The sequence below is a fragment of the Nicotiana tabacum genome, chromosome 10 (assembly GCF_000715075.1).
Source record: "Nicotiana tabacum cultivar K326 chromosome 10, ASM71507v2, whole genome shotgun sequence".
In the NCBI taxonomy this organism is placed as follows: domain Eukaryota; kingdom Viridiplantae; phylum Streptophyta; class Magnoliopsida; order Solanales; family Solanaceae; genus Nicotiana; species Nicotiana tabacum.
In genome coordinates, this window is record NC_134089.1 from 88,378,398 (window position 1) to 88,405,038 (window position 26,641).

The following is a 26,641-nucleotide window of genomic DNA, read 5'->3' on the forward strand; positions in this document are numbered from 1 at the left end:
TCACTGGTTGATCCTCTTCGGTTACCAACCACCGAAGATAACTAGCAACCCCCACGGGGAAAGAGAAAACCCGAGCATCCTCCAGGACAGAGAAAGCTATTGACCGTCTTTGGTCAGGATTAACACTTGGAGCCGAGAATCGATCCACTAGTTTTGGGCTCGATGAAGACTCGGCGGCACCGGGTAGCAGTACCTTCCTTGGCACTGGCAGGTCACCAAGCCCGATTACGTCTTCCAAACAGCTGACTCAAATCCATACAAGAAGCCGCGGATATCAGTTGCCTCATAAGGCCCCTCGTAAGAACAACTTTCTAACATACCGGCCTCGCAAATCATGGCATCTGAAATCTGAAGGGACCCGGTAATGTCGATGGCCCCAAGTTCATCTCTTGGGACACTTTCCTCTGCTCGAGAAGCGTCACCTCTGGTCTCTCTCTAGAACCCTCTAGCTTGGGGCTGGACAACCTCTACCTTTTCTAGTTCGGGAGCTTCGGCTAAGACTCCCCCATAGACCTCTTCGCGTGGGCATAGTCTGATTTCGGCATCCGCCGGTTTAGAGGGCCCTTGTACCACCACACCTACCCACACACGGTCCACCAACTAGGATTTCTCTTCTTCTTATTCTTCTTCTTCGGAGTCGTCCCTTAATCGGCAGGTTGAGTCCGAGGACATAGCACCGGTGTTTCCCGGGGCCTGCACGACCTCTTTTTTGATTTCTTCTTTTCCGAGCCCGGGGAACTTGGAGCCTCTTTCCTTTTCTTCTCTTTGGTCTGCTTCGAAGTAGGTGGTTGGGGAAGGACTTCTTTGCCACCAGATAGGGGCCTCATTGCAACATCCTTCCCGAGGCCTACAAAGGAAAAAAGATGAGTAAGCTCGAGAAGAAGCCCGAACGATAACCATTCTAAGAAAGAAACTTACCATGATTGCGGGCCTCCCATTAGCCCTTTGATAACTCCATCCAAGAACACTCAGAGTATGGTCTTTGTGACACTAGGCCCTCGACCCATTGCTTGAGTTCGGGAATGACTTCCGGCACCTGGGCCACAGCTGAAACACCAAGAACATCAATAAGGAAGAAGATAAGAGGAAGAATAACAAGATTAAGCATTCAAGGCGAAGTACTACTTACGATTTGTGTTCCATTTCTCAGGAAATGATATGTCTTCGGGAAGGATCAGGTCCGAAGTCTTTATTCGAACAAATTGGCCCATCCAACCACAGGCCCCAACCTCGTCTATACTCGAGAACGAGTCATTGCTGGCCCCACGAGCAAGCTTGATCAACCCTTCTCGATAGACTCAGGGACTGTAAAGGCGCATAAGGTGATCGAGGGTGAAGGGACATCCCTCAATTTTACTTACGAAAAATCGAATGAGAATTACTATTTTCCAGAAGGAAGGGTGGATTTGGCCAAGGGTCACGTCGTACTTCTTGCAGAAGGCAACGATGATAGGATCTGAGGGATCCAACGTGAAAGGGTAAGTGTAAACACTTAGAAAACCCTCTACATGGGTAGTGATTGATTCCTCAGGCGAAGGTACCACCACATGCTTATCAACCCAGTTACAATCATCCTTAACCTTGGTAAGGAGATCATCGATGATTGTACATATGTACCTCAAGACCGGTTTGCATCGACCCAGTACCAAGGAGGTCTTTTCAATCTTAAAATCAGCAAAAGTAGGGCACCCTACCGGAATGAAATTCTCAAGGGTATATTCCACCACAGCTCTGTCACTAGCGGGCTGTGATGAAAAGGCGACCTCCTTTTGCGATACAGTTTTAGAAGTTTTTTCCGTTGTAGAGAAGAAGAAAAGGGAATTAGGATGGTATGTGGTTTGCTAAAAGTTCAAGAAATTTGGGTACAAGAATTGCAAAGCAAAGAGATTTTTTAAGAGAAGCAAGAATATGAGAAGCTTTGAATGTTGTAAAGTCTGAATAGAGGAAGGTTACAGTACTTATAGCTTGCCGGTGACGGTTCAGAACTCATGGTGGCTGACCAGCAACTGACATGCATATACCTTGGTAACTGGATCAACAAGACATTTCAAGTTACTACATACATCATGATCGGGTGTATCATTGACGTCCATTGCTTACGTCATGGCCCATTGAGACGGAGCTCAAAAATTCATATCATTTCTCTTTATCTTCTTTTCGAGAAACGAGGGGACTATTTGTATACGGTCAAAACTAGGCTTTCCCTTTGTATGACTAATCGAGACCGGAACATGATGGGCCAAGGTTCAACCTCGTGTTATATCGAATCATGGTGCAAAGTTAGATCGCCGAGCTCGTGACCCAGAGACCGATCAAGATCGAGATCGAGATCGGCCAAGATCGAGACCGAGCAAGACAGAGATCTAGGGATATTGAGGGAATCTTACCGAGCCAAATAACGAAAAGCCAAAATATCTACAATCGGGCGAGGATCACGGCGGAAATCCTGGCATGTATCAAGAAGAGGCCGATCAATTAGCTAATCATGATATTTCTTACCTCATATAGAATTATATCAAGAGTAGGACTCCCCTACTATATAAAGGGGTTCTGATCATTTGTAAAAGATATCATTCTTACACAATACAAAGCAATATACTGTCATTTTCTAGCTTTCATTATCTTATTACTCTGTTCAGAAGTCAGTTGAAACATCTTTTGGTTCAAGGGTGACTGAACTCGAGGGCCAAGGCTATTCAATTTGTATAGTTTGCATTTATTCTTTCATCATCAATTTCAATATTAATTTATTCTTCTTAATTTGTACTAAGTGATATCACGTATCCTTAAAACCGCGTATAAATTCAATTGTTATCTGATTTTAGAGTAAATATATATATAGATATAAGTTTGTTGTATGATTTACAGAAGTGATTAATAGTCATGTTTCATTGTGAATCTTTTTATATATAGATTCTTAAATAGATAATAGATTGTATCTTTAGTTTTGTCAAATTAACAAAAAAATATCACCTCTATTTGGTTTGTTTTATAAGAACAAGAGAAAACACAAAAAAGCTGATATGTTTATTGAATCAAAGCAACCTTTAAATACAAGAGTGAAAAACTAATTCCCTAAACTAACTACCCTGGAAGAGGAGGACTAAACTACTTGCTAAACAAACTCCTTGGTGAAAAACTAATTCCCTAAACTAACTACCCTGGAAGAGGAGGACTAAACTACTTGCTAAACAAACTCCTTGAATAAGGAGATTTATTTGAGAAAATAAAGGACTAACAAAATCCTAACTACTAGCTAAAGAATTGGTCAAAGCAGTAAAGTAGTTGGTGGTTAACTTATGCTCTAATACGCCCCCCTCAAGTTAGGTAGTGTGTAACTATGCCTAGCTTGAATAAGTGTCTGTCAAAGGCTGGCTTTGGTAGCGGTTTGGTGAGAGTATCCGCGAGCTGATATGCAATATAAATATGAATAATGCGAACTTGATTCTGTTGGACTTGCTTGTGAACAAAGTGAAAGTCCACCACAATGTGTTTCATGCGGCTATGGAAGACTGGATTTTCGCACAAATAAGTTGCACCAAAATTGTCACAGTAAATGGTTGGTGCTTGTGGAAGTGAAACATGTAGTTCATTTAGCAAATTCGTCACCCAATTTGTTTCAGCAAGTGCACTTGCAACCACTCGATACTCTGCTTCAGTTGATGAGCGAGCAATTGTTTTGTGTTTCCTGGATGACCAACTCACATGATTTTGGCCAAAAACAGTATGTAACCAGTAGTAGAGACTCGATCACTCACATCTCCAGCCTAATCCGCATCAGAATATATGTGTAGCTTGAAATCATTATCTCTTTGAATGGGAAGGCCAAACTGAATCGTTCCTTGAAGATACCTGAGTACTCGTTTGAGTGCTTTCCAGAGTATTTCAGATGGAAAGTGCATAAATTGAGACAATTTGTTCAAAGAGAAACTTATGTTTGGACGAGTGAATGACAAGTACTATAGTTTTCCAAGAACTCTCCTATAGCGAGTGGCCTCATTTTGTTGAAGTACTTCACTGGAACTCATTGAAGTTTTTGCGGAATTGCAGTCTTTCATATTTTCTTCAGAGTGGATTTCACTGATGTAATTGGATTGTGATAGAGTAATTCCATCTGCAACACAAAGCACCTCAACTCCAAGAAAAAAGTTAAGGTTTCCGAGATCCTTAATGGAATAACAGCCAGCAATACAATATATAGCCTAATTTACATATGAGCTATGGCTCTTGGTGATGATGATATCGTCGACATAAACCAGCACATACAACACATTGCTCGACACTTTGCGAATGAAAAGTGATGCATTAGATTCGGACTTGCCAAATCCCAAATAAGGAAGAAACGTTTTAAGTTCATTGTACCAAGCCCAAGGAGCTTGCTTGAGTCTGAATATAGCTTTTTTTAGGCGACATATATGTGAGAGGAACTGCTCATCTTCAAAACCCGGAGGTTGGACCATGTAGACTTCTTCTTCTAGGTGACCCTACAAGAACGCGTTATTGACATCATGCTAATGTATGGGCCAATTTTGCTGGACAACAATCGAAAGCACCAATCGCATAGTAGTCGGTTTGATACCGGACTAAATGTAGCGTGAAAGTCAATTCCAGGGCGTTGTGTAAACCCCTTTGAAACAAGACGAGCCTTGTAGAGATCGATTGTCCCATCAATTTTTCTCTTTAACATGTATAACCACTTGCAAGAAACAATATTTTTATGGGGTCATGTGGTACCAATTCCCATGTCTGATTATTCAATAATGCATCAAATTCACTTTTCATTGCTCTCTGCCGCTCTAGTTGTTTGTTAGCTTGTTTAAAACTAGTAGGGGTGATGATAGGGGATAAGTAGGCCATGAAGTCAAGAATTGTTTTCGGTTTGTGAATTTTGTTTTGTGAACGAGTCATAACACGATTTGGAGGAGGGAGAGAAGGTTGTTGTGGTTTTGTGACTGGAAGTGGTTCGAGGGAAGGTTGTGAGGGTTGTGGAGTTGAGGCAGTGGTACGAGCAATAGTGGTTTGGCCAGTAGATGTCATTTTGGTCATTCTACGACTGTATACAATTGGAAAAGATGGTAATTGAGGTTGTGGGACTGAGGTGAATGGTTGTTGAGAATATATAGGTGTTGAGGAAGGGGGCGGTGATAACGTACGTAGTGATTGTGGATGAGAGGAGACATTTGAATTTCTTGGAATAAATGTTGGGGATGGAAATGGGGGATAAGATTGGGTATCATCAAGATCAGGAGGAACAACAGAATTTGTAGGAGGAGAAGTATAAGACGTACATGTAGTTGCAAATTCTGTTGGAGCACAGACAGAAGATACAATATCTTTGTGAGCACTGGTTTCTATATTTGGGATAAGTATAGGGTTGGGTAATTCACTCATTATGAGAGAAGAAAAAATAGGAGATTTTGTTGGGTTAGTTTCAGTTAGGTTTTCCCATGCAAGAGTTTTAAAATTTAAGAAAATATTTGAAAAGATATTCTGAAAAGAATAATTATTTTCAAAAAATTTTACATCTCGAGATAAATATATTTTGAAAGATTTCGGATCAAAACATTGATGACAATAATAATTTAAATAATAACCTAAATAAATATAAGGTATTGACCGTGGCTCTAATTTATTTTTTGAATAGGGTTTGAGCTAGGGATAACAGAAACACCCGAAATTTTTTAAAGCATTATAATCTGGACCATTACCAAACAATATTTGAAAAGGTGATTTATTTTGTAAAAGTGAGGTTGGCAAGCAATTTATAAGATAAACCGCATGTTGACAAGCAAAAGACCAGAGAGTCGATGGAAGCGAAGCTTTATGAAGTAAAGTTCTTGCCGTTTCAATAATATGTCTGTGACGTTTTTCGGTAAGAGAGATTCTTTGAGGGGTGTATGGGGGGAGATAAAAGATGTTCAATACCCTAAGAACTTAGGTATGGATCAAGATTTTTATATTCGCCACCACCATCTGTACAGATAGAATGAATTTTTGTATTGAAACGACGTTCCATTAATGCTTTATTACTTTTGAAAAGGTGTTTAAATTCACTTTTATTTTTTAATGTATATAGCCAAGTATATTTGGTGTATTAATCAACAAAAATGCAGTAGTATGATTTTTTATCAATCGATAAAATCGGAGAAGGACCCCATAAATCACTAAATATTATTTGAACCGATTTGGTACTTGATAAAGTAAGATTCTGAAAAGGATGACGATGAGCCTTATTCAATGAACAAGAATTACAAACTAAAAATTTGTCTCGCGAGCAAGGTAGCGAGAATTTATTCAAAATAAAATTTAAAACTCTTGCACGTGGATGACCCAATCGATGATGCCAGGTGAAGATGGATGTGTTGATGGAGGTCAAATGCACTTTAGTAGAATATATGGAAGGTGAGGTTGGCCACTCATAGAGACCGTCTCTACTCCGACCGCGCACGAATGGATTCTGCGTTTCCAGATCCTTCACAGAAAAATGAAATGGAAAGAATTCAATAGAGGTTAGGTTATCTTGATAAAATTTAGAAACGACGAGTAAGTTACGTTTAATGCTAGGAGCACAGAGAGTATTAGAGAGTTTAAAAGCATTATTTGATGCATGCAATTGAGTTAAACCAGTGTGAGTTATTGGTATTTTGTTACCATTACCCATGGAGACCTGCTCCATGCAATTGTATTCCTGCAAGTTGTGAGGATTATTAGTTATGTGGTGAGATGCTCCAAAGTCGAGAATCCAGGGATTTGCTGATGCGTGCATTCCCGAAATATAGTTAGCCTTGGCCTCAAAATAATTGTGAGATCTGGATCTGCATACACTTGCAACATGACCTGGGTAGTTGCACAACTGACAGCGAACACCATCATAAGAGTTGTTGGTGTTCAAATATCGCCCCTGATATGTGAATTAAAGCGATTGTTGTATCGCCATTGTTGGTTGCCGCCATTGTTATTGTTGGAGTGACGATTGTTGCGATTGTTCGAATTTCCAGATTTGTTGAATGTAGCAGCATCAGTACTCTGGCTAGGAGCTTTCTTTGACTCTTCATGTCTAAGGAAAAGCTCATGATCAAAAAGCTTCTCATGGAGTTCTTCATACTTAATAGTGGAGTCACGAGTACGATTGCAACAGAAATATCACAAAACTCTGGTCCTAGACCACTCAGGATCTTAACAATGAGTTTAGAGTTTGTGACAGGGGCACCAGCAGTAGAGAGTTCGTCAGCCATGGATCGAATATTTTGCAAACATTCAGTGACTAGTTGGGAGTCTTTTGTGAGTCGCGCAAGTTGATGGTGAAGATTGAAAATTCTTGTTTGGGACTTGTTAGCATGTGCAATGTACAATGCATCCCAGGTTTTTTTTTTTGCTGAATCAGCAGCTGCAACAACAGTGACAATTGTTGGATCAACAAATACCATAAGTGCATTTTGAATGAGTTGGTCTTGACGAAACCAAAGAGCAAATACAGGATTAGCACTAAGGACTGTGCCAGTTGTGATAGTGCGAGATGGAGCAGGAGTTGACCCATCTAGATGACCATAAAGATCATGACCATGCATAAGCATGGAAAATTGCGCCTTCCAAGTTGCAAAGATTTGGCTACCTTATAATTTTATTGGTAATCGTGACACGGGATTAAATTGGACGACCATCACACCACTATTATTATCAGCATTAACAACTCCAGTAGTGTTGGCCATTTGTGGAGGACGGGTTGGAGAGAAAAAAGATAGGATCTTACTCGTTAGAATTTGTTGAGGCTCTTGATACCATATAAGAACAAGAGAAACACAAAAAAGCTCATATGTTTATTGAATCAAAGCAACGAGCGAAAAACTAACTCCTACGAAAGAGGATGATTAACTACTTGCTAAATAAACTCCTTGACTAAGAAGATTTATTTGAGAAAATAAATGACTAACAAAATCCTAACTACTAACTAAAGAATTGGTCAAAGCAGTAAAGTAGCCAATGGTTAACTTATGGTCTAATATGATTTGAATATTTAACAAACCGATATTGATGTTTGATTTCAAGTTAAATGAGTATCTAACTAAATCGAATTATGAACGCTCCTAATTTCAAAGGTAGCCAATTAGGTAGGTGCAACAAGTCACTACATAAGTTATCACTTTGTGTAGAATATATTTTGGATAAGTAAATTGAAAGTCGTGATTAAAGTTAGTACCGTTTGGCTCGGGACCGCCTCAGCCCGGCCGGCCTCAAGCCCAGGCCCGTTTGGCCCTGCCCGGATGCCGGACCACAATATAGCCTTACTCCAACTCCCATACCGAAACGGCAAAATTTTAAAAAGAGCCATAGAAGGATCTAGAAACCCTAAATATGGTTCTATATAAACTCGCTACAAAATGATAATAAATCCTCACTTGCTTTCGAGTACTCTCTGTGTTCACTTCGCCTGCAATTTCTTCGTAGTAGCAAACAGCCGGAGAGATCTACGACGATGGCGGATACAGAGACGTTTGCATTCCAAGCTGAGATCAATCAGCTTCTCAGTCTTATTATCAACACTTTCTACAGCAACAAGGAGATCTTTCTCCGTGAACTCATTAGTAATTCTTCCGATGTGAGTCTCTCCCTAACTCTCACAGTTTTGTGTTTCTTTCTTCTCTCTGTGTTGGCTTTGAATTTTGACTAGTGTAGAGCCTTGCTTTGTGATTCGTTTCATATATCAGTCGTATGCCTATTTATTGTATGACATCAATTTGAAAGCACCTGATATAATGTTTTTGGTAATTCTGAAAACTGTATCATTAAACCCTATGTTTTTACTTAGCTGATAAGAGTGAGCTCTATTTAACTTTAATATTTGTGATTTTATCTAGTATTTGCTTAGATTAGGGAATACGCGAACTTGCTCGGTCTCTGTCCTACAAGTCTCAAGTTTAAACTTTATGTCCACATTGTAGATATTATGATGGTGTTAGTATATGTTCTTGTATATAATTATTTGAAGGATAATAGTATATGACGGCATTCTGAGGATCAGCGATGACTAGCTAGTAGGGAATTTTGTGATAATTCTTTTTGTAAAGAAATTTGTGATGATTCTTCTTATAAGCAAAATTTTGCGATTAATTTTTGTCAGTATTAGTTTAGTTTTAGACAGAATTGTTATACATGGTCCACCTAATTCTGAAATGTGATCTGCTGGCACTTTGAGATTTTTTTCGTTATAATGAGTCATATAGCTGGACCATAAATATAATAGTGTCATCACTATAGTTATTTATAATAGAGGCAGTTCTTAGAGTACTGCTTTATGATGGAGAAGCTTCTTAATTAAGCAACTGAGTTTTATTCTCCTGATAAAAAGATCAGCATTTTGTTGCATTCATTTGTTATCTGTATGCCATTATGTTGTAGAGTATGAATTGTTTGTTGTTATACTTGGTGTTTAAATGTACAGAAATATCTGATTATTATTTTTATTTTGGGATTGTTAATTTAGGCTCTGGACAAGATCCGTTTTGAGAGCTTGACTGACAAGAGCAAGCTAGATGCTCAACCTGAGCTCTTCATCCATATTATTCCAGACAAGACCAACAATTCACTGACTATCATTGACAGTGGTATTGGCATGACAAAGGCTGGTAAGTTAGAACATACTATTGTGTAGAAGTTTGTGATTTTAGTTGTATTTCTAGACACTGATGTGTGTTCTATTTGTAGATCTGGTGAACAACCTGGGTACAATTGCGAGGTCAGGAACTAAGGAATTCATGGAAGCTCTTGCAGCTGGTGCTGATGTTAGCATGATTGGGCAATTTGGTGTTGGTTTCTACTCTGCTTACTTGGTAGCTGAGAAGGTTATTGTGACCACAAAGCACAATGATGATGAGCAATATGTCTGGGAATCTCAAGCTGGTGGTTCTTTCACTGTTACCAGGGATACATCCGGTGAGAACCTTGGTAGGGGTACAAAAATTACCCTCTTTCTCAAGGAGGATCAACTTGAATACCTTGAAGAACGTAGGCTCAAGGACCTGATTAAGAAGCACTCTGAGTTCATCAGCTACCCAATCTCTTTGTGGGTTGAGAAGACCATAGAAAAGGAAATCTCTGATGATGAGGAGGAAGAGGAGAAGAAAGATGAGGAAGGTAAGGTAGAGGAGGTTGACGAAGAAAAAGAGAAGGAAGAAAAGAAAAAGAAGAAGGTTAAAGAAGTTTCTAATGAGTGGTCATTGGTGAACAAGCAGAAGCCCATTTGGATGAGGAAGCCTGACGAGATCACAAAGGAAGAGTATGCCGCTTTCTATAAGAGCTTGACTAACGACTGGGAGGAGCATTTGGCTGTGAAGCACTTCTCTGTCGAGGGCCAATTGGAGTTCAAGGCCATCCTTTTTGTTCCAAAAAGAGCTCCTTTTGATCTCTTCGACACAAGGAAGAAGCCCAATAATATCAAGCTGTATGTGCGTCGTGTGTTCATTATGGACAACTGTGAGGAGTTGATTCCTGAATATTTGAGCTTTGTGAAGGGTATTGTGGATTCTGAGGACCTTCCTCTTAACATCTCCAGAGAGATGTTGCAGCAGAACAAGATCCTGAAGGTTATTCGCAAGAATTTGGTGAAGAAGTGCGTGGAGCTTTTCTTCGAAATTGCTGAGAACAAGGAAGACTATAACAAGTTTTATGAGGCCTTCTCAAAGAACCTCAAGCTTGGCATCCATGAGGATTCCCAAAACAGGTCTAAGTTTGCTGAACTGCTGCGGTACCATTCCACCAAGAGCGGTGATGAGATGACCAGTTTGAAGGACTATGTGACCAGAATGAAGGAAGGCCAGAATGATATTTACTACATTACTGGTGAGAGCAAGAAGGCTGTTGAGAACTCACCCTTCCTTGAGAAACTGAAGAAGAAGGGCTATGAGGTTCTTTACATGGTTGATGCCATTGATGAGTATTCAATTGGTCAGCTGAAGGAATTTGAGGGCAAAAAGCTTGTTTCTGCTACCAAGGAAGGTCTCAAGCTCGATGAGAGTGAAGATGAGAAGAAAAAGCAGGAAGAATTGAAAGAGAAGTTTGAGGGACTGTGCAAGGTCATCAAGGATGTGCTAGGAGACAAGGTAGAGAAAGTGGTTGTCTCTGACCGTGTTGTGGACTCTCCCTGCTGCTTAGTCACTGGGGAGTATGGCTGGACTGCTAATATGGAGAGAATCATGAAGGCACAAGCACTTAGGGACTCTAGCATGGCTGGATACATGTCTAGCAAGAAGACCATGGAGATCAACCCAGAGAATGCTATTATGGAAGAGCTGAGGAAGAGGGCTGATGCAGACAAGAATGACAAGTCTGTGAAGGACTTGGTTCTCTTGCTGTTTGAGACTGCCCTCCTCACCTCGGGTTTCAGCCTTGAGGAACCTAACACCTTTGGCAACAGAATTCACAGGATGCTGAAGCTTGGGCTGAGCATTGATGAGGATTCTGGAGATGCAGATGTTGACATGCCGGCTTTGGAGGATCCTGAAGCTGATGCTGAGGGTAGCAAGATGGAGGAGGTTGACTAAGTGCATAGTAGCTTGACTGATGTTCTATGGTTCCCCTAGTATTTCCCTATTTTTTGTTTTACCCCATCAACGAACAGTATGTATTAGTTCTTAGTGCCATTTTTTGAGAATGGCAGTTCAATGTAGGGTATAATTTATTGGCTCTTTTGGTTTGGCATTTGTGGTTAATATAGTTTTTTTCTTGTTGTCAAACCTTTGCTTCCTGTGAAATATTTACATCAACAAGGTGGAGAGACCATTAGAGTTGGTTGCTCCGACCTTTCTGAATCCCTTTTTCGAGTGGCTGCTTTACCAATTTTACCAGTCTGCGACCAAACATCACTTATCGAGTGGTTGATTTCCCAATTTTACCGGTCTGCGACCAAACGTCAGTTCTGAACCTACGAAAGAATAGCCGTTGGGTGTTGTGTTACTATATAAGGATATATACAGAATGAATTAAAATTTATATCAGTGGTTGCGTTGTATATTTATTGCTATTATATAAGTGGTTGATAGAAGCCTTATTTTCAGAAATTAGCAGCAACCGTCTGTCTTTTTTTCAAAATCAATACTCGCTATTGTGGTGGGAGGTTTAGGCTAGACCCCAACCTGTATATTAACAAAAAGTGGTGGAGTGCAGGATGGGGACTTATAATCTCATCCCGTACCACGATACCATTTGCTATAATTAGCATGCCTTGTACATACAAGAGGATGTAACACACCTTGTAGGTTAGGATTAAGAACCATTTACAAAAGCTGTACGACGAAACGGTTCTTTCTAGGCTTGATTCTAAAATTAATCAGTTGGTCTCTATCTGTCTTCAAGGTTGCTCTCCCCTTCCCAGGTAGGATGTTAGCCTCCATGAAGAAAGTAATGATCTTCTTTGTAAGCTCCAATTAGCAAGATAATCAGCTGTGCAATTGGCTTCTCTAAAGCAATGAGAAAAATAGAAGTTGCCTTCCTGGTACCAGCTCCAAAATTTGCTCCATAATGTGAGAGATTTGCCATGGGATGGAAGAAAGGTTGTTGATAGCATTGATTAAAATCTATGAATCAGATTCAATTAAAATCTCCTTGTAACCCTTATGTAGACACCATTTAATTCCCATGGGAATGGCTTTTGCTTCAGCCATATTATTTGTGCAAACACCAAAAAAGCTAGAGAAAGCCATCACCAAATCTCCTCTTTGATCTCTCAAAATACCACCTCCTCCTGCTAGGCCTGGATTTTTTTTACCGCATCCATCTGTGTTGAGTTTGAGGTATCCATTAGGTGGTTTTCGCCATTTGACAGGGATAACATTGAGAGCTGGCTTAATCTTTTTCCAGAATACAGCATAGATGCTTCCAGTTATTAAACTTAGGAAGAGTAGCAAAATTGCTGGTGATAAGAGTTGTCATATAGGATTGAATCTGGTAGATTAGCCTTTGAATGGAGCTACTTCCTTCACCATATCTACCTGCACACCTCCTTTTCCAGATCTCCCAACAGATAATGCTCGGTAAGCATTGCAAGATAAATTCTAGAATTTTATAGTTACTCTTAGTGAGCCACCACTTAAATAAGAGTTTGCCTTAAATCACCAACCAAGGAAACTCCAAATGAATTTCCAAATACACTCCAGGCAGCTAAAGTACCATCACTTTCCACAAAGATATGATTAATGGTTTCAACTTTTGGGATTCTGCAACATGAGCAACTAAAAGGTCCAATAAAACCAAATTTGCTGGTGATATCATCGGTAGGTAGTCTTCCATTTAACAGTCTCATCACGAAGAATGAAATTTTAAAAGGAAGCTTCTTGTGCTAAATTTTGGCATATGTAAAAGCTCCGGTATTAGTAATGGTCCAAGTAGGTTTGGTCTTTTTTAGTTTGTGTAGGAGGAGGTAAAGATATAATATTTCTAATGATATCTTCAGGTAGAACTTCTCTTAGTTTAATCATATTCCAGGATTCCTCCTAGATAAAGGATGATACTTTCTCCTTTCCTTTGCTATGGCCATTAATCAAATTGGCCAATGGGGCTTGATCCAACCATTTATCCCACCAAATTGAAGCATCCCCATTTCTCAATCTCCACATGATATGTTTCTTTGTATCCTCTTTTATGTGTAAAAATAGCACGGGCTAGCCAGTTTTGGGACTAGTCATTCATAAATAGCCAGCGTTTGCAAAATCGTTGAAAAATAGTCACTATTTTGCTGCAACACGGAAAATTCCAGCATAATATACCGGAGATCGGTGTACCTGTGTATGAACTTCCACCATATTATGCTGGAACTCGAACACGCAGAAAGTTGCAGTATAATATACTGGAGTATTTTTTCGATTTTGAACAATGTTTTCGTTCAGATTTATCTTTACATGAAAAGTAGCTAAATTTCGATTACTTTTGAAACTGTGGCTATTTTTGAATTTCTCCCCTTTTATGTCTATCAATTAGTGGTGAAACCATAAATTTTCGCAAGGGGTGTTTAAGTTTGAAAGAAGTGAAAAAAAAATTCGACAAAGGGTATTCAGTATGTTATGTATCTCTAAAAATCTAATATTTTATTTATATACACAATGTAATTTTTCAAATAATGTGGCTTCGCCCCTGCTATCAACCTTCTCCAGATTTGTGAGTGACTGGATTTCCATGTAGCTACAATAAGGTGGAGTTTGTTACAATACTTAGCTTCCATAAATTCTCTCCGTAGTGAGTCTTTAGTCCTTAAATTCCACCAAGCTTTTGAAGCAAGAGATTTGTTGATGTTATGAATTGATCTAAAACCTGCACCACCCTCATTCTTGTCCCAGCATAATGAAGCCCATGAGAACCAATGGTGTTTGCTATCTCCCTCAGAGTTTCCCCAGAAGAAGTTAGAGTATTGTTTCTCAATTATCTGCAGAGTGGTCTTAGGTGGATTGATAGCAGCAAGGATATGCATAGGAATAGAATAAAGTACTGCTTTAATTAGAACTGCTTTACCTCCAAATGACATGAGTTTGCCATTCCAACCTTGAACTCTTTTCCCTACTTCGGCTTACGCTCATTCATTAAAGTATTCTACTTTTTTTCTCCCTAGTACATAGGAGCACCAAAATAGGTGAAAGAAAAATCCAAATTTTACTATTGATGTTGGTGAAATATTCTGTTCAGAGTACAATTTGCCATAGCTCTACAAATATTTGTCCTCTTTTTGTTTTTACCACTATTTTCTCACCCTTGACATTCCAGTCGACTAGATGTTAAAGGCGACTTTGGCTAAATATAATAAGCTTAACTGGTCGGCAAGACTGGTGGAAGTGATTGGAATTTGGCGATTTATTAAAGAATCGTACTTGGTTTTAATGTTTACGTCTCCATTGTATTCTCGCTAGTTTTTTCATCAGTTGCTAGTCGTAATAGTTAATTTTCCGAGTCAACGTACGCCAGTTTTATATTTGTAACTTTTGTGAAAATAGAGGATCAAAAGCAAGAATAATTCGTCAGCCATCCACGAGAATCTTTACCTCAGAGAAGTAAAACAGTTAAACTATCACTGTTACCAATTTCAAGAAATTAATTTCCTACATTAACTAACTGGAAAACCATCGGCATAGGTGGTCTTTGAATCACCCGACTGAATATCACTCAGGTATGAATCATCTGACAGAAAATCACCTTGGTGTGGATTATCTGAGTTAGTTGTTACCGGGTCAACTTTTTTCTTTCTGTTTTTACACTGCACGGCAGTCACACAACAATGACTCAGCCCTCTTTCTTTTCCCTCACGTTTTGGCTTAACACTTGGATTATGACAGCATATAGAAATCAGACAAGGCACACGGGTATAAGAATTTTTTCCCAAGTTTGTATTAAACTCGTGCTACAAAGAAGCACATAAAAACAACCTTACAAAAAAACAACCTTACAAAAAGGAGTCAAAGGCAGCCAACACTTTGCCTTGACAAGTCTGCTTATCCTAACATATATAAGCAACGATGTTGGCACACAACCCTATCCAAAACATAGCTGACATCCCCATCTGCAAGGGAATTTGAATACCGAGAAATTTACTGTTTTCGATTTTCAAAATTTTTAAGTAATAGATAATGGTGACACTTCACTTTAAAACCAGATTTAATTCACCAATTAAAATTTAAACTCTTGAGTTTTAACATATTGCACATTCTATATCCTACAACCTTTACCATAAATCAAACCACTGAGAACCTTGAGACCCAGGCTTTTGTTGGCAAATTTTCAAGCGATTTGCCCTCTGCATAAGCCAGATATCCACACTGCAATTTCCAGCTTGTGGATTGCAAGGTCTGACCAAGACAAGGAACCAATAACAAGCACAGGTAGCTGGGAACTTGACATTAATCCATAGGCATAAAATACAAAAGCACTACTCAAAAAGAATAAGAAATCCTGAAAATGTCGAATTTTAAAATGGAGAAAAATGAAAGAGCAAAACAATGTCATATACCCATATAGCCAGCCAACTGCAGTTCCCAAAGAAACAAAAGAAAAAGCAATATACTACTTCGGTAAACAACTCTCCTTCTCAGGCCCAAATCAGGTGTCCTCAACTCTTGAATGAAAGACAAAGCTCGGAAATGTTGTTGTAATGTCCCTGTGTATCGGAGGAAGATATATGAGCCAATAAATATTATGGAGTAAAAACTACTAGATAAACATGTTAATATTCCATGTGTCACCTACTTGAGATATTGGAGGGTCATATTCTTCAAAAGTGAAGGATGTCGCAAGACTAAATTTCTCCATTCCTCCTTATCAATCTTTCCGTCATGCTTAGTATCAGCTTCTTCAAAAGTCTGGCAAGAGAGGGAGACCTTAGTTGTTCAAAGCTCATCATAAAATACTTAGTGGGACGATGAAACATAAACAAGAGTCTGTCGCAGTTCAATCGCAAACAAGTAATTAATTGAAATATTGAATGTAGAAAACAGAAGTCAAATAAATGAGTAATCTTGTAAGATAGAATAAAAACAGATCCTAAACTAGTTTCAGCACACACGGAGAGTAGTATCACTGTCATCATCGGGTGTACACTTTTTACACGATCAAATGCATATGGTTACTGAAAACCCTATTTCTCTGAAATGATAGTGGGTGATGACAAGACCTACAAACTACGAGCAGCACTACTGGATCGAGTACAAGTCGTCCGGCAACGAACCATCCAGATATTAAAAAGAATTGGCTTATAAAAAAAAAATGCTATCAGGTTATGGTAGCCTCTGGGGATTGAGAGCGTAAGATTTGCCTTACGTCCAAGTTAACATCATCCTTGAGAAGAAGTCCGGACATCATCCTAGAAGAAGATAAAATCCCGACAGATATAAACTATAACAATGTAGATAGAAAAGCAGAAGACCAAGAGGTGAGGCACTATTTTTAAGTACGACGTATACAGCACATCTGGAAAAGGAAAGATGCTTCAGATATATACAAAAACAATACTTTCTAGGTTGACGACGCACCTTGTCAATTATGCTCTCTATTACATCATCTGAAAGGTTCATACCAGACTCAGCAAGAGTAGCAACAACCATTTGCTTCACCTGCACTTAGAACACACGAACAAGCAATGTTGGTTAATTAAGCTCGCAATGAGACATCAATAAGGTTCCTAAAGTAGAGCAACTAAAACTGGAGCATTTTATAAATTAGAAGAGAATATGAGACATTCAACTTACTATGGTGACCAGTATTTGAAAAGGCTAAAATGAAAGGTAAAGCCTATGCCTTAATGAGTAAAACGAACAGCTAACGGAAGTTTTTTCCGATATACAAATAAAATAAAATACAGAAAAAGAAAAATGGAAAAATAGAAAAGTAGATCAGATTGAGGGGAAATTTGTGTTGAAAAAATGGAAAGGAGGCAGAAAGATGACTACCAAACTGCTGACATGCTCAACATTAGGCTATGGCCGCACAATTAAATTTTCTTATCATATAATTACAAGAGATAAATCATATGGGTTTAATTTATATGGGTTTAAGATAAACCAAATTATCCAATATTAATCTGAATGCGGAGCAAAAAAGACTAGAAACTTGAGTCCCCCAAGGCAAACACTGCAGAAGATGCTGTAGAAAAGGTACACGCCTCAGCCTAAAAGCCTTGAAGGAAAACCCCTTCACCCACCTGGGCAGAGGGCATGTAATGCCTTGCCTTGCCTCAACAGGCCCTTCAACTACACCTTTTAACATTTGGGACAACTAATCATTTAAGTTTGTGAGGATTATGAATACCTCTTGTCTCTCAATGAAACCTTGTTGCTTGAGATCATATAGCTGAAAAGAAACTGCAATAGTAGTATACCATTAGAAGCAGCATAGACAAACTGAAACTAATATGTAAACATAAAACGTACACTCAATCTTATCATCAATAGGTGCATTTGGATGGAAAACAGAGAGCGCACGAGCAAATTCCTCAAAACCCAAGATTCCATTGTGCTTTGTGTCAAACAAGTCAAACACCTGCAATTAGATATGTCAGAGTAGGTAGAAATAAAGATGATACCCTCTGCTGCGTCTTTTCATTAACCTTTGGACCCATAATAAAAGTGTTGGTGCAAAAAAGTGACGAGGTTCCTGGAGCTTATGAGATAAATTAGAAGCTAAGCACATTTTATAAGGAAAAAAAAAGAAAGAAAAACTCAAGAAATGCAATAATCATATATAAAACAAGTATAACCAACAAAAATATCCAAAATTCAAAATCTAGAATTCCTAAAGACGTTCATGAAATCACAACTGAACCATGTTCATATACAATCCTATTCATCCTTATGATTGATTGAGCTATCTACAGATTCACCAGTATATAGCTTATCTCTTCAACTTCTTTTACGTACTAGTAATGATTGTCTAGTAGATATTGAAGGGCTTGTTGACCTCTTCTTTATTCTATGTGAACTTGGACTGCTCCTCAAACTAGAAAAGTCATCTCAACTGCACTTACCTCAATAACATATCCCTAATTCAGTTCAGATATGCCATGAAATACTTATCCATACTCATGGAATTCCAATTTGTCATTCATTAGCTCCACCCATCTAGTAGGCAAAGGCAAAAGAAGAACAAACACAATACAGAACAACTAAATAAGAACCTGGCTAGGTTTACTACGGCAGCAGAGGTCACCTACTTATAAGCCAAGTTTTTTGGCAATGCCTCATTTTCCCATTTCAGACTTAGGCACCTTCGCATGGTACAGTACTACAGACCTAGTGTGAGGCACCTTCGCATGGTATAGTACTACAGACCTAGTGCTTTGCAAAACTCTGGATAGTAAAGCGTACAATGATAGAAGAAATTGATATCACTTCACTAAACAAAATACTTGTGAATCGCCGATCTGTTAGATGATAACAGCTTCACCTGTGTAGCAATAGCAATACACAAACAGTATATCTAATTTCCGGGGGGGAACATTGTCCGCTCTTATCAAATTCAATTAAATCAGGATCATAATTAAAGATCTAATAGCAGCTAAGGGGAACATACCCTGTCAGCAAACAAGCTTTCTTTTTTATTTGTCTTGAATAGTGCCAATTGAAACTCTTCCTGCAGGATAAGATACAAACTCAAAATCCAAAGAACAGCTGAAGATTAATATATATTAAGCATCCATGCCAGAAGAGACCATGCAGTAGATAGCTTTTTTCAATGACAATAGACTGTTAGAACACTGATGCTAGTTTCCCAGGTTGTTGTCAGGAAAGCATGCGACACACACCTTGTTGATTAGACCATCATCAATTACTGCACTGCTAATCTTCTTAAAGAGCTCATAAAGAGCTTCAATCTCACTGACGCTAACTGCAACGATAAAAAAGATTACGTAGGCTCAGTTATAGTACTTGTACTAGTGGAACAAGTCATGTGAAATTAACAATCTATGGGTTTAGGAAATGTGTTACCAAGATTCTAGTTTCAAATCCTTTACAGCAAGAATAACATGGCAAATTCTGATTATAGATAAATTAGTATTCCGGATGGTATTTGAATGGATACAGAGTTTCAGATGTTAGAACACCAACGTGTTACAATTTGAACAGTTAAATGAATGAAAATTCTTAAAAGTTGTGGAAATTCAATGAGAATGGATGGTATCAAACATTTTGGGACGTCCCAATATGGGAGGAGTGTCTTTACATTGGGTCGGAGGAGTATATGTTATTCTTTATCATAGAGCCGCAATAAGCTCTAAAATGCAGGTACAAATTATCCCAATTGAGCCATCAAGAAACAGAAAAACTCCGAACCAGAAAATTTGTTATTGCCATAATCATTCTATGTATTCCCAAGGCAAAAAATGATAACAACAATGTCCAAGTAGCATACAAACTGTCTCTCGTGCAAGGATCTCAGGATCTTCGAGGCCCCCTGATTGCCTAAAATCAAGATCACAACACCTCGAAAGGTAAGAACCTAAGCACTGCAGCATGGTAAAGCCTCTGCTTCAAAACACTCCATATCTGTTTGACAAAATTGGCAGAGTAAAGGAGTCAAAAATCCAGTTTAATTGGGTCATTTTTATCAGAAAAATATCTATCGGACGTGAACACAAAACTAACCTTTTGACCATTCTCTGTTATGTCAAGGTATGAACCTAAAATACTGAAAGTTTCTGAAAGCGGTCTATATGGAGCTATATATCTGCCAGGGAAACCACGTGAATACACAAATAAGTTCCATAAAAATCCATTCAAAGTGATAAAAGAACACTAAAAGACGCCCTAATTCCATCAACAAGGTCAAATCTTTCAACTTAAATATCATTAGCCTCTTCTCATGCAATATTATTAATTCCACCAATTATATTTATTATTACAGCACCCAAGGGTGTAGCGTACTGTCAATGAAGTAGTGGAAAACTATGAAGTCTCAGGTTCAAATCCCAGTAGACAGAGTTACCTCGTACCTGTTCCGGTGGGAGGAAGGAGGTAACCGGCGGAATTAATCGAGGTGCGTGTAAGCTAGCTCGGACACAACCGTTATCAAAAAAAATATTTATTATTACAACTTAGTTTGTGTCTTAACTTCAATTTAGATGAGATCACTTTGCACTGATTGCAACATCCGAAGAAACAATAAAATGACATCTTTAGCAAGTAACATTAGAAACCTACAAGTTGACTTTCTTCAAAGTAACCTACACACACACACGAGATAAGTTGAATCAAATGATAATTAAAGAATTGAAACATTTCTTCTTCTGTAATCCCTAAGTAAGTAGTCAGTTCATCAACTTAAGATTATAACATGTTAGAATTTCTTAGGAACTTAACAGTTAACAATGATACTGACCCCAAGTAAATACAAAGATAAAAGATTTATCTTTTTGATAAGTTAGAAAATACAAGGAAAACAAAAAAATAAAAACAGAATCCAACTATTCGACTCCGGAAGTCAACTTCTCTTGGCTGAGAATTGGGGTGGTAAGTCATTCGTTCAAGCAATACATTCAACCTTAATTAATTAGTAGTAAAAGAGAGCTTGCAATAACAACTTGGCTAACTTGTTGACACAAAAATTGTACAGGCTCAGTGAACGATGGCAGTGGCGGAGCTAGGTTGAAGGAATTGAACCCCCTTCGTTCAAAAATTATACGTGCAAATATGGCAAAAAAACAAATCTTTTGGTTATATATAAACTGTTGTATCCCCTTGATATAAATAAATTGTAATGAAGAGACAAAGGGGTTCAAAGTTTGCTCCTTTGGAATCCTCTTGTATAAATTCCTTTCAAAATTGAAACTTTGTATCTAAAGTTAAATTTAGCTTAATTGTCAATCCTTAACTTAGGGGAACAACCTGGTTTGAGAAATCCAATATCGAATCGCATGTAAATCTAATTTAAATAAAAAAAAATTCAACAAATCAATCAAACACGTTTTATTCTGTTAGCGAAGCAGATCTATTAATAATTACATAAAAACTGAAAACATGCGAAATAGAAGGGAAACAATGAAAATGAAAAATGACTTACGTAAACGGAGATTCAGATGATGATGCAGAATCTGAAGGAAGGAGGCAATAAGGCAGAGGAGAAGAAAAGGCTCCTTAGCCTTTTTTTATTTCGTTTTTTCTTTTGCTGTCTCGTAAATAAATTGTGTCCTTGTCAAAGAGTAATTATGGGTATGAGACCTTCAGCTTGATGGTGGCCCAATATTCATATGGGCCCACCCATGTTCTCCAGCTGTCAAATAGAAGTACTACTTAAGTTTACCACAAACATTTTAGGAGTCTGATTCGTAAACAAATTATACTGAAATCATATATATGAAAATTAAATAATAATGATAATAAAATTATCGAATGAATATACTTCTTACTTATTAGATATTCGATTTATTTGACAAAAAATTAAATGTATAGTCATGGTTCACATGTTACTGGTTCACGGCAATCATCTGATACTACGCCTCCAGCTTATAGTTCTCAAGTGGCTATCATATTCCTGTTTATGTGTGTACATCTATTGAAGATTCTATTGTGATTGGTCAGGTTTATCAGTCTTGTATGGTTACTATTAATGGGTATGATACGATAGTTAATCTCTTGTTGTGAATATGATAGATTTTTTAGGCGATTCATGGCATGGATTGGTTATTCCTATATCATGCTATCTCAGATTGTCATGTCAAGACTGTGAGGTGAGCAATGCTAGGATTGCCTAGGTTAGGAGAGGGTCACTTGGTCAATCTACAAGTAGGGTGATCTCATTCTTGAAGTCTCAGCATATAGTTGAGAAGGGATGTCTGGCATCTTTGGCTTTTATTCGGGATACTAGTGCAAAGGTTCCTTCCAATGATCCGATACTAAGGGTGAGAGAGTTTTTACATGTGTTCCCTACCGATCTATTGGGTATTACCACCGGATAGGGATATTAATTTTGATATTGACTTGGTGCCTGACACTTAGCCCATATCTATTCCATCATACTATATGGCTGCATTTGAGTTGAAGGAGCAGTTACAAAATTTGCTTAATAAGGCATTTATTAAACAAGTGTTTCTCTTTGGGGTGCACTGTATTGTTTGTGAAAAAGAATAATGGTACTATAAGGATGTACATTAATTATAGGCAATTAAAGAAGGTTATCATTAGAATAAGTATTCATTGCCTCGTATTGAATTTGTTTGATCAGCTTCAAGGTGCTAAGGTGTTCTATAAGATTGACTTGAGATCAAGGTATCATCAAGTAAAGATTAGGATTTCGGGTATCCCTAAGATAGGTTTTACAACTCGTTATGGTCATTATAAGTTTTTGGTAATGTTATTTGGTTTGATTAATGCTCTAGCGATTTTCATAGATTTGATGAACTGGGTGTTCAAACTTATTTGGTTTCTTTTGTGTGGTTGCGTTCATTGATGATATCTTGGTTTATGCTTGGAGTACGGAGGAATATGAGAAGCATTTGAGGATTGTGCTTTAGACTTGGGAGGAAAAGAAGCTTTATGCTAAGTTCTCCAAGTGTAAATTTTGGGTGAATTCAATTGCATTCTTAGGTCAAGTAGTGTTAGGTGATGATATTAAGGTTGATCATAAAAAGATTGAGCCGGATGAGAATTGGCTTAGACCTATTATAGCTATGAAAATTCGAGTTTCTTGTGTTTGGTGGACTATTACTAACATTTTGTTGAAGGATTTTCATTGCAGCCTCATTGACTAAGTAGTCTCAGAAAGGTGCTCCTTTTAAATGGTCCATTGAGTGTGAGGAGAGCTGTCATAAGCTCAAAACTACTTTGACTACAACCTAATTATTGGTATTGCACATAGATTCAGGGCATATCGTGATGCTTTGTGTATTGGTCTTAGTGGAGTATTGATGCAGGATGGTAGAGTGATTGCTTATGCGTTACGACAATTGAAACCTCATGATAAATACTATCTGGTTCATGATTTGGAATTGACAAATATAATGCATGCACTCAAGATTTAGAAGTATTACTTTTACGGTGTGTCATGTAATTTTCATACCGACCATCGTAGTCTACAACACTTGTTCAAGCATAATGATTTGAATTGAGGCAGCAGAGATGACTTGATTTACTTAAAGATTATGATATCACTATCTTGTATCATCCGGGCAAGTCGAATATGGTAGCGGATGACTTGAGTAAAAAGCAGAAAGTATGGATAGTTTGACATTCATTTAAGCTGAAGAGAGGCATGTGGCTATGGATGTTCAGGCCTTGTCCAATAAATTTGTGAGATTGGATATTTCTAAACCTTCTAGAGTTGTTGCATAGTCGTACTTGTTTGAGTGCATTAAAGCTCGCAAGTATAGTGATCCATATTTGCAAGTGCTTAAGGATACGATCCAGCAAAGTGGTTCCAAAGATGTTTTCATTGGAGATGATGGTGTTATGTGACTCCAGAGTCAATATATTTGCACGATGTGCCTATTTCTATTTTTTGTAACCGAGGTACTCAGTTTACATCTCACTTTTGGAGAGCAGCACAATGAGAGTTGGGTACATAGGTTGAGCTTAACATAACTTTTCATCCATAGACTGATGATCAGTCCGCGCGAACTATTCAAACTCTTGAGTACATATTAAGAGCTTGTATGATTGACTTTGGAGATCATTTGGTGGCAACAAGTTAGCTGCAGCTAATTTATTTTGTATAGGCCAATATTAGGTGCATTTATTCCAGCAACAATGATTGCGGTCCTGTATTGTTTTGATCACAACGTAGTATCTCAACTTGCTCAGCAACATGAAGCCATCTTCCTACCATTATGATCTGTTGTTACTGGATTTTATGGTATTAATTTGCCCTATCACCAATTGGTCTTATATTTTATTGAATGTGTAGAAGTTATATAACCTATTGTTAGAAGTTACATAACCTATTGTTATTGTTTCAAGATTCATATGTGGTCTTCTAGGAATCCCCCGTGCAAATGGAGTCATTCCACAATCTCCAATGCATACAATGCAAAGAGTTTGGCCACACTTGTGTGCCGAAATAGATTACAACATCAGGTGTTTGAATGTATGCGAGAGAAAGAGAACCACCTAACCTTTAACTTGCCTTCCTTGTTGTGCAGTTGCTTCATAATCGAATAGTTGCAAAAGCACGGAAATTTGTATGACTGAGAATAGAGGTGTTCATCGGTCGATACGGTACGGTATTTAGATATTTTGGTTTGGTATTTCAGTATTCGGTTTCTTAAAATAGTATACCAATACAATGCCAAATTAAATTCGGTATGGTTCGGCTTTTTTCCTTTCCGTTTCGGTTTATTCGGTTTGGTACTTCAGTTTATCCGGCTTGAATGTTAACTGTAATATTCTTAATTAAAGTACTTACAAATACAAATATAAAAACGTTCTAGCTCACCTGACTGTTGACAAAATTTTTATTTAAAACCAGCAAGTATAAACTGAGAGAAAAAAGGTACATAAAAGAATAAATATGATCGTTGAAAATATATTGTTACTTACTTAGAGGTAATTGCTGAACTTAGAGAATACAATAAAGTAATACAAATTAATGCTATAACAATACACGAGTAACAAAGTAAGAAACACCTAAAATCGTAGAAACATTACGTACTGAAGACCTCAACATGAATGTCAAAAAAAGTATTGTGTAACTTATAGTATGTTATAATCAATAATATATATAATATGTAATTTACTATATATTTCGGTACGGTATTGGTATTTCGGTATTATTTTATTTATATCAAATACCGTACCTAATACCAAAAATTTTAAAAACATAAACCAAATACCATACCAAACACCAAAATACCGAATACCAAATACCAAAATTTTCGATTTCGATACGGCAATTCGGTATTTACCATATTATGCACAACCCTAACTGGGAATGAGAACTTGGCTGAAGTATATACGTATTCAACAATGCAGAGTCCATTGGTTTACCAAGACAAGAACCATCATCTCGGATATGATTTAGTTCATTTCAGTTCTTTCATTCAATGCAACTATTTTCCTTTCCTATATCTTGTAAGTTGTAGGAATCTCCATTCATAGTGAAATTCATGAATTTGGGATGATCCAAAGGTTGAGCAACTTGGTCTACCATAGTAAGAGGATGTGTGGCCGCGATGCCTCTTCTCAAAATGATTCGAACCTTAGTCCTTTGGGGCTACTTTGGCTTCATGGCCATTGGAAGCTTACCATGAAATCGGTTCTGGGAACACCATCTTATAGCTTTTCACGGCTCCAAGCAGTGGCTGAGCCAGAATTTTCACTAAGGATATCAAAATATAAAGAAGTAAACACACGAAGAAGTCAAGGGGAGTCAACATATAGTAATATATGTATATAAAATAAAAATTACCAAAATATACAGTGTAATTTTCCGGACGACTGACACCCCTTTGGATAAGGTGGCTCCGCCGCAGAAGATACAAGTAACTCCATCATCCTTTTCAGACTTGATTAATATACTTCACTTTGTATTTGAAAGCAAAAGAAAATGCATGCATCATTATTGAAGGTTTAATTTTGAGGATTTCTTATTATTTAGCAGGAAAATGAAGGTTTATTATTTGCTGATGATGGGGAGATTTTGGATGGAAACGATGACAAGAGGTGGAAGTGAGATTATACGTATATGTAGTTCGAAGGTTATAAGCTGCAATGCCATATATACCAGCCACAGATTCTGTTAGCATTCAAAGCCCAAGGCCTCAAATTCTAACATGGTATACGTACGGTACAGTCTTCGTGTTATTAAGGGGGAAGACCTCGTCTTGCTCAGAGGAGGCTGCTTCGGTTCCACAACTAGGGAAGCAAGACGATCAACTACTCACAGTTTCAACTAAAACTAGCTCAAATTACTAGTAAAAATTACTTATCAAGTTGAATTACAGCGTATGTTTTTATATTAAAAGTGTATACAAGTTCAGTCTATCAAGTATCAAGTACTAGTGCATAAAGAAAACAAGAAAGTAAAGGAAAAGAAAAGAGAGAACTTCTCCTGGGACAAGTTGAAAGAATAAATTGCTCAAGATTAGCCAACTTTAGAGGGGAAATTATCAGATAATGCCACAAACTTTCTGGTTCTCGATCTGATTTTTGTTCCCCCGAAACTCACTCTTTGGTCAAAAGCAGAGCTG

At 37.9% G+C, this 26,641-nt stretch overlaps 2 protein-coding genes across 2 annotated transcripts; one reads left to right on the forward strand and one right to left on the reverse strand.

The window, feature by feature from the left end:
* Positions 1-8,352: 8,352 nt before the first annotated feature.
* On the forward strand, positions 8,353-11,729 carry LOC107813596 (heat shock cognate protein 80). Its single transcript, XM_016638883.2, has 3 exons — positions 8,353-8,596; positions 9,482-9,623; positions 9,703-11,729. Exons 1-3 carry the CDS (start codon positions 8,474-8,476, stop codon positions 11,535-11,537), a joined length of 2,100 nt encoding a protein of 699 aa, XP_016494369.1. The 5' UTR covers positions 8,353-8,473; the 3' UTR covers positions 11,538-11,729.
* A 4,331-nt stretch (positions 11,730-16,060) lies between these two features.
* LOC107813595 (calcineurin B-like protein 3) lies at positions 16,061-21,579 on the reverse strand. The gene is given in 10 exon segments (NM_001325910.1): positions 16,061-16,129; positions 16,219-16,331; positions 17,001-17,081; positions 17,776-17,828; positions 17,898-18,006; positions 19,036-19,095; positions 19,268-19,350; positions 19,876-20,009; positions 20,109-20,190; positions 21,523-21,579. Coding segments are annotated over 8 exon segments (660 nt in total). The 5' UTR covers positions 19,979-20,009; positions 20,109-20,190; positions 21,523-21,579; the 3' UTR covers positions 16,061-16,071.
* Positions 21,580-26,641: the final 5,062 nt, after the last annotated feature.